The following is a 13630-nucleotide window of genomic DNA, read 5'->3' on the forward strand; positions in this document are numbered from 1 at the left end:
AACAGTCATTTGACAAAGGTGAAAGATCTCAAGGTCTGATCTTATTTTCTGTAATACCAGCATAAACCAATTTATAATGGGAATTTGGTCATATTCAATGCAAGTTTTCCTATTCTAGCTTATTGCTCTTTATTGGTACCAAACCCCTGGTGATACGGGGAAGGAGCGTAGAGTGCTGCCTTGTCACAGCTTATTAGCAATAATGCTTGCTCTGAATATTGTTAGTACTGGCAGTATCTTTTGTTGTTGTTTTTTTCAGTCCTGGGGCTGGGGATTGAACTCAGGACCGCACGTGTGTAAAGCCAGTACTCAACCACTGAGCCACATTGGCTCCCTAGTTGGTTTTTTCATTTGTTTGCTTGTTTTTTTTTTTTTTTTTTTTAGGAGGCACAGGGAACTGAACCTGGGACCTCCCATGTGGGAGGCAGGGGCTCAACTGCTTGAGCTGCCTCTGCCCCCCCCCCCCCCCCCCGGTGGTATCTTTTTAATGCAAAGCAGGCACTCATCTTCTGTAGTTGTGTTTAACCCACATGTGCTCATTTTGTTGTTTTGTTACGGTTTAGTTTAGGAACAGAAAGAGCGAACTTTATTCAAAGAATGCAAAGAAAGCACCGGATTGCCTAATCCATCTTTTAAACCAGATAGATCAACGCAGGTAAGTAGTGCATTTAAAAGCAAATTCACGTAAATGAGATCACTCGCAAACACAATGTGTCTACTGACCCCCTACTCAGGGGCCAGGACGATTTAAAGCCTGCTGCAGATGTGAAGCTGGACACATCGTTGAGCCCGTCTTCCTCTCTGAAAGGAGATTGAACTAATAACCCCCCTAAGACTCTTTGAAGTCTACCTTGTGCGATCCTAAAACACTGTTCTTGAACTTTATAACCCAATGGTGAGAACAGAGACTGAAATGCAGCTGTATTGATGTGAAATAACGCCCACGCCCACACCCACACCCTATGGCCCTGTGGAACGAAGTACAGAGGTACCAGGATTTCAGAGAGATGTGAAGGATGGGGATTTGGAGTGGAAGCGTGGGTCTCTGTAAGTGGTGAGAGTTACCCAGAGGGATTCCAAGGGAAGTCATTCTAGAGGGGGCTTTTGGGCAAAAGAATTGAAGAAAAGGGGGAGGCGAATACAGAGATTGCCCCTTGTTGGAGAGAGTGGCTTGTAAATGTTGGAGGGGGAGAAGGGGCTTCCCAGTTGTTGCTTTGCTGGAATAGAAAGTTGATTAGGGTGGAATACATTGTTTGAATAGCATTTTTACAATAATTTCTCAAATGCTTCTTAACCTGCAATGACCCTTGAGTCTCAGACCCATGAAGGACGTTGGATTGGGGAATCTCTGTTGCCTTTTGGGGGGCACACATTAATTCAGCAAATGCGCTCTGAGCAGTGCTGCGTGCTAGGTCTGGAGAGCAAGGAGCGTGAGCTTCATAGCTCCACGCCTTTGGGGAGCTTTCAGCCTGAAGGAGGAGACGGACAACAAGGAAGCCAAAAATAGGCAATATATGGGGCAGTTAGACACATAAGAGCAACTGTTGGAAATTCGGGGGGGGGGGGAATGTAGAGATGGCAAAAGAATGTGTTAGCCAATTCCAGACCACAGCTTTCAGGGTTGGATTAAGGCAAGAGAAAGGTGGGGAGCCCTGGGGGGCCCTGGCTGGCCCAGGTACCCTTAGTCTCCCCTTCCCTGCAGTTGCCTGTCCTTTGCTTACACCCTTTGTCTTCTAAGAATATTTTTTAACTGTCAGCTTTGGTTGAAGGCTAAGTGAACGTATGACCAGTGATCCTGGTGGGGATAAGGATGGATTGGCAGGAAGGGAGGAAGAGATGGGTGACACCTATACATTCCTTTTTTTAAAGATTTATTTATTTCTCTTCCCCCCTCCTCTCGTTGTTCATGCTTGCTGTGTGCTCTCTGTGTCTGCTCATCTTCTTTTAGGAGGCACCAAGAACTGAACCTGGGACCTCCCATGTGGGAGAGGGGTGCCCAATCACTTGAGCCACATCTACTTCCTGCTTGTTATGTCTCCTCACTGCATCCTCCTCATGTCAGCTCATCTTCTTTAGGAGGCACTGGGAACCGAACCTGGGACCTCCCGTGTGGGAGGCGGGCACCCAACTGCTTGAGCCACCTCCACTCCTTTATACAGTCTTTTTTTAATAGTAGCTTTATTGATATATAATTCACATATTATACAGTTCACCCATTTAAGGTGTACAGTTCAATGGCTTTTAATATTTTCACAGTTATTCAGTCAATTTTAGAACATTTTGATAACTCCCAAAAGGAACATTAGCTGTCAACCCTCAATCTCCCAATCTTCCCCAGGTCTAGGCAACCACTAATTTATTTTGTGATTCTATAGATTTGCCTGTATTGGGCACTTCATGTAAGTGGAATCAGGCAACATGTCCTTTGGGACTGGCTTCTTCTACTTAGGACATTTTCAAGGGTGATCCATGTTGTAGTATGTATCAGTACTACATTTGTGTTTATTGCTGAAGAACATTTCGCTGTATGGATATACCACATTTTATTTATCCAATCATCAGTTGATGGACATTCAGGTTGCTTCTACCTTTTGACTATTATGGGTAATGCAGTTAAGAATGTTTCTCTGTAAGTTTTAGTGCAGACGTATGTTTTCATTTCTCTTGAGTACATGCCTAGGAGAGGACTTGTTGGTTCGCAGGCTAACTTGGCTTCAGTCCAAAGTAGCTGCACCATTTTACATTCCCGTAAGCAATGTACGAGGGTTTTAATTTTTCCACAGCCTTGCCAACACTTGTTATTACCTATCTTTTGGGACTACTGGGTGTAAAGTGGTAGCGCATGGTGATTTTTATATGCATTTCCCCAATAGCTAATGATGCCAAACGTCATTTCATATGCTTATTGTCCATTTGTTCTTTGGAGAAATATCTATTCAGTCTATATTTATTAGCAGTTTCTTCTTTGAATAAATGTCATTCAATTTATGTGTCCTTAAGTAAGAAATGTCTAGAGAAGAACATGAAATATCCTTATTACACTCAGGTATAATTAAGCGTGTCTTTTTGTGAGATGTAATTGTCCTTTTGTCAGCCCCATTGAAATTCGTTGCTCTTATGCTTATCAGGCTGAATAAGCTAGAAGAGTTTCATGATTTTGTTGTTCAAGAGCTGAGAAATCTTGAGAGGGATATTCAGGCTCTGAAACACCTTGAACAGGATGTTCTGGTAAGTTCTGTTTGTGGAAGTCTCTGTGACTTCAGAGGGTCTGGTCCAGAACAGATGAACTACTAACTGCTTTTTTTTTTTTTTTTTAAATCAAATTTTAGGAATTTTGGAGGAAACAGTCTACTGATTTGGAATCATTCTGTGATTTGCAAATGCTGAGGTACTTCTTAAAAGTATTCTTTCTAGAAGAACCTGAGTTGAAGTTTGAGGTGATGCTTTAGCAAGGTTATGGGTAGTGGATGTCAGTGAAACTTCACACAAGTGGCAGACTAGCTGCAGTTTTTTCAAACCAGTCACTTTGATGTCACTTCCTGAGGATAGCAAGTGGCTTGTGATGCCAATTTAGAAATGTAAACTTTGGAAAGCGGAAGCACAATCACCCAAATTTCCATGTCTTGGTCTAAATAGTTTTATTTTTTAAGTACAAGTTTGAAAACATTAAAATATAGATATTCAATTAGATATTGAGAAAAATAGGTTTGTGACAACAATTGATTTTCAGTTATATATATAATTGTGTTCTTGACTATTATGTATTTTATATATAAAAATATATTAAGTGACTTATTTTTTATTTGTATTTTATTTTTATTTTTTTGGATTTGAATCAAATTTATTTATTTTTCCAAATTCTCAATTTATTCATTTTTTTAAAAGATATTACATTAAAAAAATATGAGGTCCCCATTTGCCCCCACCGCCCCCACCCCACCACTCCTCCCCCAATAACACTCTCCCCCATCATCATGTCACATCCGTTGTGTCTGGTGAGTACATCTCCGGGCATCGCTGCACCCCATGCCCTGTGTTCCACACCATAGCCCACACTTTCCCACGTTCCATCCAGTGGGCCATGGGAGGACATACAACATCCGGCAATTGTCCCTGGGGCACCACCCAGGACAACTCCAAGTCCCGAGAATGCCTCCACATCTCTTCTCTTCCTCCCCTTCCCCGCACCCAGCAGCCACCATGGCCACTTTTTCCACATCAATGCCACATTTTCTCGATTATTAACCACAATAGTTCATGAATAGAATATCATTAAGTCCACTCTGATCCTTACTGTATTCCTCCTTCCTGTGGACCTTGGCTTGGTTGTGTCCATTCCACATCTATGTCAAGAGGGGGTTTAGATTCCACATGGCTATTGGATGCAATTCTCCTGCTTTCAGTTGTAGGCACTCTAGGCTCCGTGGTGTGGTGGTTGACATTCTTCAACTCCATGTTGGCTGAGTGGAGTAAGTCCAATAAATCAGAGTGTAGGAGCTGAAGTCTGTTGAGGTCAGGGCCTGGCAATCATATTGTCAGTCCAGAGATTCAAATCTCCCAGATATGTCTTAAGCCCCAGCACCAACTACAATTCCAGTAAAGTAGCATGAAAGGCTTGTGAAAAGAGATCCCATCTGAGTCCAGCTCCATCACGCAGAAACACCAGCTCCAAAGAAGGGCCAGCTGACATGGCAGTGAACCCCATCTGCCATGACCATAGAACCTGTGGGTCTCTTTAGTCCTCAGAAGAACCAATACCTGGGGTTGTATCTACTTTATCTGTCCCTGAGACTCTGCTCAGGTGTGCATAAGGGCAATCCTTCTGACATGTATTTTATATATGCAAAAACAACACATGTGTTTATCCTACTACACATTCCTTTCACTGTAATTAGGATACTTTCGAGGCTCCTGCTTCTATCCATTTGGAATATTATCCCATCCTCTGGAGGCCATGAAGTGGGGGAAGGGAGTGGAGCTCTTCATTCCTCTGCTTCTCTGGGAGAAATTACAGTGCTGTCTTTCTGTCTTAACAATCCAAAGGAATCCTTATTAAATTTGTAATGGCTAAAGCATTTTCTGCCAGTTGAGGGCAGATATCACAGAATCTAAGTTTCTATCACAGAATCTAAGTCAAATTGTTTTTGGAAGGAAGGATATTATTCTGGTCCCTCTATATATTTAAAAGCAATAGGAGAGGTTTTAAAAAAATTTTTTTTTTAAAAATTTATCCATCCAGTTAACACAATTAATAATAATGCTAGTATGAACCATAATTTTTCAGAATTTTCCACACACATCTCCCTCCACATACCTTTGTGCATAATTAAACGTGAGACCCCTTTAAAATGTTTTCACTGAATTCCCATGATTTGTTGTGCATGATTCTCAAATGTGTTGAAATCAGGACTCCTTTACATACTTAAAAATTTTTGAGGGTCCCTCAAAGAGCTTTTGCTTATCTGAGTTATACCTATGAAATTTTCCATATTAAAAATTAAGGCTAAGGAGCAGATGTGGCTCAAGTGGTCGAGTACCTGGCCCCCCCCCCCCATGGGAGGTCCCAGGTTTGGTTTCTGGTCCCTCCTGAAAAAACAAAAACAAACAACAAGCAAACTAAATGAAAAAATCAGTTCAGGGAAACTGACGTGGCTCGTGGCTTCCCACATACGAGGTCCTGGGTTCAATCCCTGGTTCCTGATACCTAAAAAAAAAAATATTGAGACTGTGATTTTAAAAATATTTATTTAGAGTAGTAATAGCAATAAAGCCTTTACATCTTGATGTAGATAAAAGATATTTTCAAAACAAGAAATGTTTTATGGTGTAGCAAACCTACCGTCTGGGTCAGCAAGTAGACAGCTGGGTTCTCATCTCTGCTGCTGAGTTCAGTCTGTTGTGGTATCACACATCATGCAGCCTTTGGAAAATTCTACTGTATATTCATGAGAAACTAAGACTGAAAAGCAAATAATGTCTTAGTAGTATTATCAAAATACTTCTGACCTCATAGAACCTTTGGAACCTTCAGTTTCCTAGGATTCGCAGACCACACTCTGAGGACTGCTGATAAAAAGCAATACAGTATTATTTACTAGAGAAATTGTATCCCCAGTCTTCTGAAACCTGGAGCGTTCACTTGTTTTTACTAAATGTTTTAGGCACTTATCTTTGCAGTTCACGCAGATGCACATTGTAGGGTATTCATTACTTTTTACATTCCCTTCCCTTGGTAAGAGAGCCCTATGTGAATTCAGAAGATTTTAAATAGCAGCCTGTATTAGTCAGCCAAAGTGGGGCTGATGCAAAATACCAGAAATCGGTTGGTTTTTATAAACGGTATTTAATTGGGGTAGGAGCCTACAGCTACCAGGCCATAAAGCATAAGTTACTTCCCTCACCAAAGTCTATTTTCACGTGTTGGAGCAAGATGGCTGCCGACGTCTGTGAGGGTTCAGGCTTCCTGGATCCCTCTTGGCTCAGCCCCTCTCTTTTCTCCATAAGGTTAGCCGTAGACTATCAGGTGAAGAGTTCTCTCTCTCTCCTCAGGGCTCCAGTCTAGCATCAAACTCCAACATCAAAACTCTAGCATAAAGAACCCTCAGCTCTGTCCTTTGCCATGCCTTTTTTATCTGTGAGTCCCCACCCAGCAAATGGTGGGGACTCAGTGCCCTATTGGCACAAGAGGTTTACAATAATTACTTAATCAAGTAAACCTATGAATCTGATATATTCTAATATGCCCAGAGGAAAAGATCCGTTTACAAACATAATCCAATATTTCTTTTTGGAATTCTTCAATAACATCAAACTGCTACACAGCCACTCAACTTTCTCTTCTAAGTATGTATCTCTCAGGATTCTCGTTTGCCCTCTTTGTTCCATACACACCTAAGCACACTCACCTTGGGGGACTGGTGATGTTCTTAGCTTGTCCTGCGTGCTGGCCACCTGCCCTGTTCTGGGTTTACTGCCTTTTATGCAGCAGTCCTGGGAGACTTCGAGAGGCAGACTACCTTGATCAAGGTCACACATTGCTGACTGTCCCTTCTCCAGGTTTCCACATAAGGGATGGATTTAAATACTTTTCTAGGGAAATTAGAAGGCTGTTGCCTGGATTATTTTAGCCCCTAGCACAGTGCCACAAGGAAATAGGGGTTTAGTGTCAGTGCTTTGAACGGTGACTTGGCACGTTGTGGGCCAGTTGTGTTGACAGGCAATGTGGAAAATAGAATCAAGTGAAATAATTCATCTCTTATGTTCATGTCCTGGTTTGCACTGACCTGCCTCAGCTAACATCAAGAAATGAGATGCTCTGTGAGCTAACGTTGAAATATGTGTATGTATGTATATGTATGTTTTGTTTTTAAATTACCCGATGTGACTATAAGAAGAGATGGACCAATTTCTTCCAGGCTTAATCCAAATCAGCCTTCATGAGGGAAGCCAAAGTTATTTGTGAATCATGAGGTAGGTACTAAATCTTAATTTGCTCAGTTGATGTGAACTGGGGAGGGAGAACACAAGCCCTAAAAGATATCCTGACAGCTTTTGCTTAACACATTTCTGCAGCCAAGCTCCCTCCCCTTTCACCATCTTTCTCATCCTAGAAATAATCCTTTTGGGCTTGGGTCAGACATTTGTCAGGAAATATCTGTAATTGTGTGTGTGTTCGGCATCAAGGACTATGCAAGGCATTGAGATAAAGTGGTTAACTCAATTCACTTGTTCCTTCCTCTAGTAAAAATAAGTTTCTTGAAGAAAGCCAGAAAAAAAGACAAGTAAATGAATAATAGCAAATTTACTGAGGGGTCCAAGGGATCCTAACAAGGTGCTTTGGCAGAGAGCAGTGATGTGAAGTGTCAGCTAAGATAGATGGTCATCGAAGTCTCCCTGAGGAAGTGACATTTACGATGAGGTCTGAAGGGTGAGGAGGAGCTAAACTTGGCAACGTTGTAAAGCAACAGGGTTGGGCGGGGAAGAACGTGACATCTTTGGGGACTAGAGAAGGTTCCTGGATCACAGTAAGTGTAAGGTTAAGAGCTCAGTAGAAACCAGATCTTGTACAGCTTCATTAGCATGCAGAGGATTTTGAATTTTACACCAAGGGTAAGGGAAGATATTAATGGGTTTTGGGCAAAGGCATTGGGGTGAGGGGAGTATAATTTGATTTATATTTTTTAAAAAAATTCTAACCGTTATGTCGAGGATCGAGACTGAGAAAGGAAAAAGGGAAGGCACAATTGAAATTAGGACTAAAATGTAGAAATAACAGATACATAGAGATTTTTAAAAACAGGAATATACTATAAACAGCTAGATGTCAATAGATTTGAAAACTTAAAAAGGTATAACTTCTTAGCAGAACATTCATTTCCAAAAGTTACTTAAGAAGAGAAATTAAATTGGTAGTTAAAACAGATCCTTAGTTAAAAAACATGAAATCCCGACATTTACATAAGCTTTATCATATTTATAGGGAATAATCCTTATAGAAATGATTCCAAGGAAAAAAATAAAAAATAAATCTCCCCAGTGTATTTTATAAAGCTTCAATACACTTGCTGCCAAAACCAGACAAGGACAGGGAGGTGGATTTTACTCAACTGACAGAGCATCCGCCTACCATATGGGAGGTCCATGGTTCAAACCCAGGGCCTCCCTGACCCGTGTGGAGCTGGCCCACATGCAGTGCTGATGCGCGCAAGGAGTGCCCTGCCACGCAGGGGTATCCCCCGCATAGGGGATCCCCACGTGCAAGGAGTACGCCCCATGCCAAAAAAAAAAAAAAAGTGCAGCCTGCCCATTAGAGGTGCAGCACACATGGAGAGCTGACGCAGCAAGATGACACAATGAAAAGAGACACAGATTCCCGTTGCCACTGACAAGAATATAAGCAGACACAAAAGAACACACAGCGAATGGACACAGACAGCAGACAATGGGGGGGGGGGAGGGCGGGGAGGGGAGAGAAACAGATAAAAAATAAATCTTTAAAAAACAGAAAAGGACAAGAGAAGAGAAAAATAGATCAGTCTCATAAATTAATGTAAATATAAAAATGCTAAATAAAGTTTTATCAAGCCTAATTGAGCAGTATTACCTATTTGCATGTGTGTAATGAAGAAGGGAAAAAAATAATTAGAAGTAGGTCTATCTCATGAATGCAAGGATGGTTTAACATAAAAAACTATTAATTTAATTTACTCCATCAATTGACTAACCACAAACGCATCCAAGTAGATGCAGAAAAAGTAATTGATAAAAATTAACACCCATTCATGATTAAATCCCACCAATCAACAACAAGAACAAAAAAACCCTTAAACTGTGGACGATAGGAAATAAGGCATGTCTAAAAGTCTGCCATAGCACTGCACTTAACCATGAACAAATTAAGAATTTCTTTACTTACCTCCTATATAGCATATTGTGGAGCCTAGTAATTTCTGGTCAGCTTTGAGTGCCTTTTTGAGATTTTTAATATTAAATTGAAGTGAAATTGATCAGCTCACTGTGTGATTTTTTTTTTCTGGCAAAGTTCCACTTAAATGTAGACATAAAGAAGATAGTAGGATTCATCTAGGGTTGTGGCTTTGCCAGAATCAGGAGGGAAAGCACAAGGAATTGAGATTGTTCACTCAGGAGTTGATGCACCGTAGAAGCAGATGGGAAGAGAGGAATTGAAGCTGATTCTTTTGATGGACCAGTTATAAAGTGATGGGGTCAGTGGACTGGCAATCTTAGTGGGGGCAAAGGTTGTGCCAGTGGAGAAAGGAGAGCAAGGACCTGGAAGGCAGAAAGTGATGGGTAGAGAGTCACGATTTCAGACAGGAGGTGTGGCAGAATCAAAGACAGGGCTGTTGGAGGTGAGGAGTTGGAGAACAGAGGTCCCCCAAGATGATGATGGGTCCTTTGTGACAGTGAATCAAAGGGTCAGGAGGTTGGCTGTGTGAAGCCAATGTCAACAGGGAAGTTTCTACTGGAGAGGGAGCAATGAGTTGTGTGTTACAGTGGGGAGCAAGGAGAATACAAGCTCCTTATGGTCTCAGAACATTCCCTCGTAAATGCTCTTCCTTAAGCACGAGCCCACAGCTGACTCCAGCTTACCTGCAGGTTTTAGCTCAAGTGCCACTTCCTTCAAGAGGTCTTACTTGACTTCTCCTAGCCACACCAGGAGTCTCTCTCCTCACACTTTTCTGCTTCTGGGCACCTTATTACTAGCATGGATTCTTACCTGTGTCCTGTCGATCTTTCCTACTCTAACACACACTCCATGAGGTCAGGAATCTCATAGGTGTTGGTGTACACCCAGCTCCTGAAATAGTGCCTGGAAACTAAAAGACCCAAATGTTTGTTGCATAAGCACATACGTACACATGTAACCTGTTAACAAAAGGGGTCATGTTATATATGCTGCTGTGCAACATTTATTTTTTTACTCTGTTAAATGTCTTCCCATGTCAATTTGATATTACCTAAGTCATTCTTTTTAATGCCTACATGTATATCACGTGGATCTATCAAGCTATTTAAACAAAAACCAGCCAGGCACTTAGTAGTTTCCAATTTCTCACTATTAAAGCAAATTTGTAATGCATATCATTGTACCTATCTTTGCACGTGTCCAATTTCATATCTAGGAAAATTTGCCAGAAGTGGAATTGCTGGGTCCCTGAACTGTTCTAAAAAAAAAAATCACCTCCTTCATGTATTAAGTAAAATAAAACAAAATACATGTCTTTCGTTTAAATTACTAGATGCTTTAGCACAAATACAATTGCATCTCTTTCTGTGTCCACCTCTGAATTTTCCTCCTCCTGCTCAGTTGTCTCCTTACAAAGACTCTACTCATAATGGATTAAGGCCCACCCTTGCTCAGGTCAGCTTCATCTTAGCTAACAACATCCTCAAAGGTCCTATCTATAAATGGATTCACACCCACAGGACCAGGGCTTAGGATTTGAACACAGCTTTTGTGGGGGACATGATTTAATCCCCAGTGCAAGGGGAAGGATATTGGGGTACTTTCCAGCACCACTGAAGAGTTGTATCCAATGTGAATTAAATGTATGTGTTACATTTGGTCACACATAACAGAAACTCGACAACAGCAGCCAAATCAATTACTTTCCCCTGAAAGCAGCAGCCCAGAAGGAGGTGGTGCAGGGTGGAATAGCAGCTCTAGGTTATCATTAGGGACCCAAGGTCTTTTCATTTCCTGCTCTACGATACTTCTCATGGCTTTGCTTTTGTAGCCACAAAACAGCCACTCTCCTTCTAGACACCTCTTCTGCACACAGGCAGGAGTAAGAGGATGGGTGAAGGCAAAAGATTTGTGCCAGAAGTGTCTATCCATTTTTTAAAATCAGGGAAACAGTTTTATATGGAAGCCCAAACCCATAGATTTTATCTCCATTACCTGGGCCAGAATTGAGTCATATGGCCCACCTTAGCTGCAAGGGAATCTGGGAGGTGAGAAGTTCCCTGAGCACATTACTGTTCCAAACGAGAGGAGAGGTCTGGTAGTAATCAAGGCAGGTAGCATAGACATTGGGGAGGTAACTAGCAGTGTTTGTCATGCCTGAATTAAATTGCATTTGCTGACATAGAAAAAAAAGGATCAAAACTTAAACCACATGGGTGATTCTCTCTGCCATTCTTCTAAATGTGTGTCTAAGTGAGTGTGGGATGGAGAATGAAAACCTGTTCTCTCAGTTGACATCAGCTCCTGCCTAACTCAAGCTTTATTAGCATCTAATTGGAATGAATGCCAACCCATTTTTTTTTCTCTTTTTTAAAAGATGCAGAGATCACACAAAATGTTACATTAAAAAATATAAGAGGTTCCCATGTACCCACTCCCCACAACCCCCACTCCTCCCACATCAATAACTTCTTTCATCATTGTGGTACATTCATTGCACTTGATGAATATGTTTTGGAGCACTGCTACACTGCATGGATTCTAGTTTACATGGTAATTTACACTCTCCCCCAGTCCATTCAGTGGGTTATGGGCAGGATGTATAGTGTCCAGCATCTGTCCCTGCAGTATTTTTCATACAACCTAAGCCCTGAAGCCCAGATACCCACTTCACCTGACACTGGGTTGGACTGCACAAAGATGGCATGTACGCCTTCAGAGTGGCCCAAGTTTAAGGGATTTTTGAGGGTAACTCGAGTTGTCTGTTCTCTGTGTCTATTTGCTGTGTCTTCTTTGTCCACTTCTGTTGTTGTCAGCAGCACGGGAATCTGTGTTTCTTTTTGTTGCATCATCTTGTTGTGTCAGCTCTCCGTGTGTGTGGCGCCATTCCTGGGCAGGCTGTACTTTCTTTTGCACTGGGCGGCTCTCCTTACAGGGTGCACTCCCTGCGCGTGGGGCTCCCCTACGTGGGGTCACCCTTATGTGACACGGCACTCCTTGCGCGCCATCAGCACTGCGCATGGGCCAGCTCCACACAGGTCAAGGAGGCCCAGGGTTTGAACCGCGGACCTCCCTGTGGCAGACGGACGCCCTAATCACTGGGCCAAGTTCGCTTCCCTTGAGGGTAATTTTGACTCCAGTCATTTGCCACCTGGTGCACTGACCTTAGCACCCAACATCCATGTTCAATACAACTTCTCTACATGTTCGAGTCAGTGGCATTCACTGCCTATGAAAAAGAGTGAAGATCATGTTGGCTCACTGTGTCCTGAGGGACTCAGAGAGGCAGAAGCTCAGGCTTGACTAACTGCTGTTCTCCTTTCCTTTTCAACTAGTCTGAACCTCCTGCAGAAGACGATTAAGACAGAGCTGCCATTGGCTTGGACCACAAAAGGCTTTCTACCCCGCTCTTTGCTTATACATTTTGTTCTACGGCAAACGGAATCCCTGAGAATTGTTGAGTTGGAATATAATATGTTAGTAGTTTGCAGTTGGGTTATTGTCCATTTGTTCACAAAATTAACTGTTTGTATTAAAATTTGGTTAGGAAAAAAGGGAGTTCAGAATTGCAACTTTGATAACACTTTTTGAAATGATTTTAAAGGTAAAATTGATTTTTATTTGAAAAATAAAATCTTAAGCGCGTTTGTGTAAGTAAGATCAATATATCTCCTTGGGAGAGAAATTTAATTTGCAAATGATGAAAATAGCTCTTATGAAAGTGGTATTGCATTTTGAAAATAAAGTTATTAGGAGGTCTCCTTTGATCTACATACATTCATGTTTCCCTAGCACTTTAACAAAACCATCATCTTTAGCAGAGGAGAAATATTCTGTGTAGGATAATTACTAAATGCTCCCAGGTAGTTTGAGTGCCTTTAGTGTTTAGTGCTTAAATATACATTTTAGTGTGAATTTATTTTAGAAAAATGCAACTGTTCTAGTTTGCCAGCTGCTAAAACAAATACCATACAATGGGTCGACTTAATGACAGGTATTCATCGGCTCATGGTTTCAGAGACTAGAAGGCTAGCTTCTTTCTGCGGTCAGAATCTTCTGGCTGCCAACGAACTTTGGGATTCCTTGGCTTTTCTGTCACATGGCATTGGACATGGCAGCATCTTCTCTTTTCTCTTCCAGGTTCTGTTGACTTCCAACTTCTCATAGTTCCCCATAGCTTCTCTTTTCATGTCCGTATTGCTT

General features: G+C 41.7%; 1 protein-coding gene across 1 annotated transcript in view; it reads left to right on the top strand.

Annotated features, from left to right (window-relative positions):
• SYCP2L (synaptonemal complex protein 2 like) overlaps positions 1-13194 on the top strand; it is a 141766-nt gene extending 128572 nt beyond the window's left edge. Inside the window, exons 29-33 of the mRNA XM_058285113.1 lie at positions 564-655; positions 3129-3228; positions 3330-3388; positions 7416-7470; positions 12763-13194. Of these exons, the coding sequence (XP_058141096.1) occupies positions 564-655; positions 3129-3228; positions 3330-3388; positions 7416-7440 (276 nt within the window). The 3' untranslated portion in view covers positions 7441-7470; positions 12763-13194. The remainder of the gene's footprint in view (positions 1-563; positions 656-3128; positions 3229-3329; positions 3389-7415; positions 7471-12762) is intronic.
• The last annotated feature ends 436 nt before the right edge of the window (positions 13195-13630 follow it).

Source organism: Dasypus novemcinctus, chromosome 22, assembly GCF_030445035.2.
Source record: "Dasypus novemcinctus isolate mDasNov1 chromosome 22, mDasNov1.1.hap2, whole genome shotgun sequence".
NCBI lineage: Eukaryota > Metazoa > Chordata > Mammalia > Cingulata > Dasypodidae > Dasypus > Dasypus novemcinctus.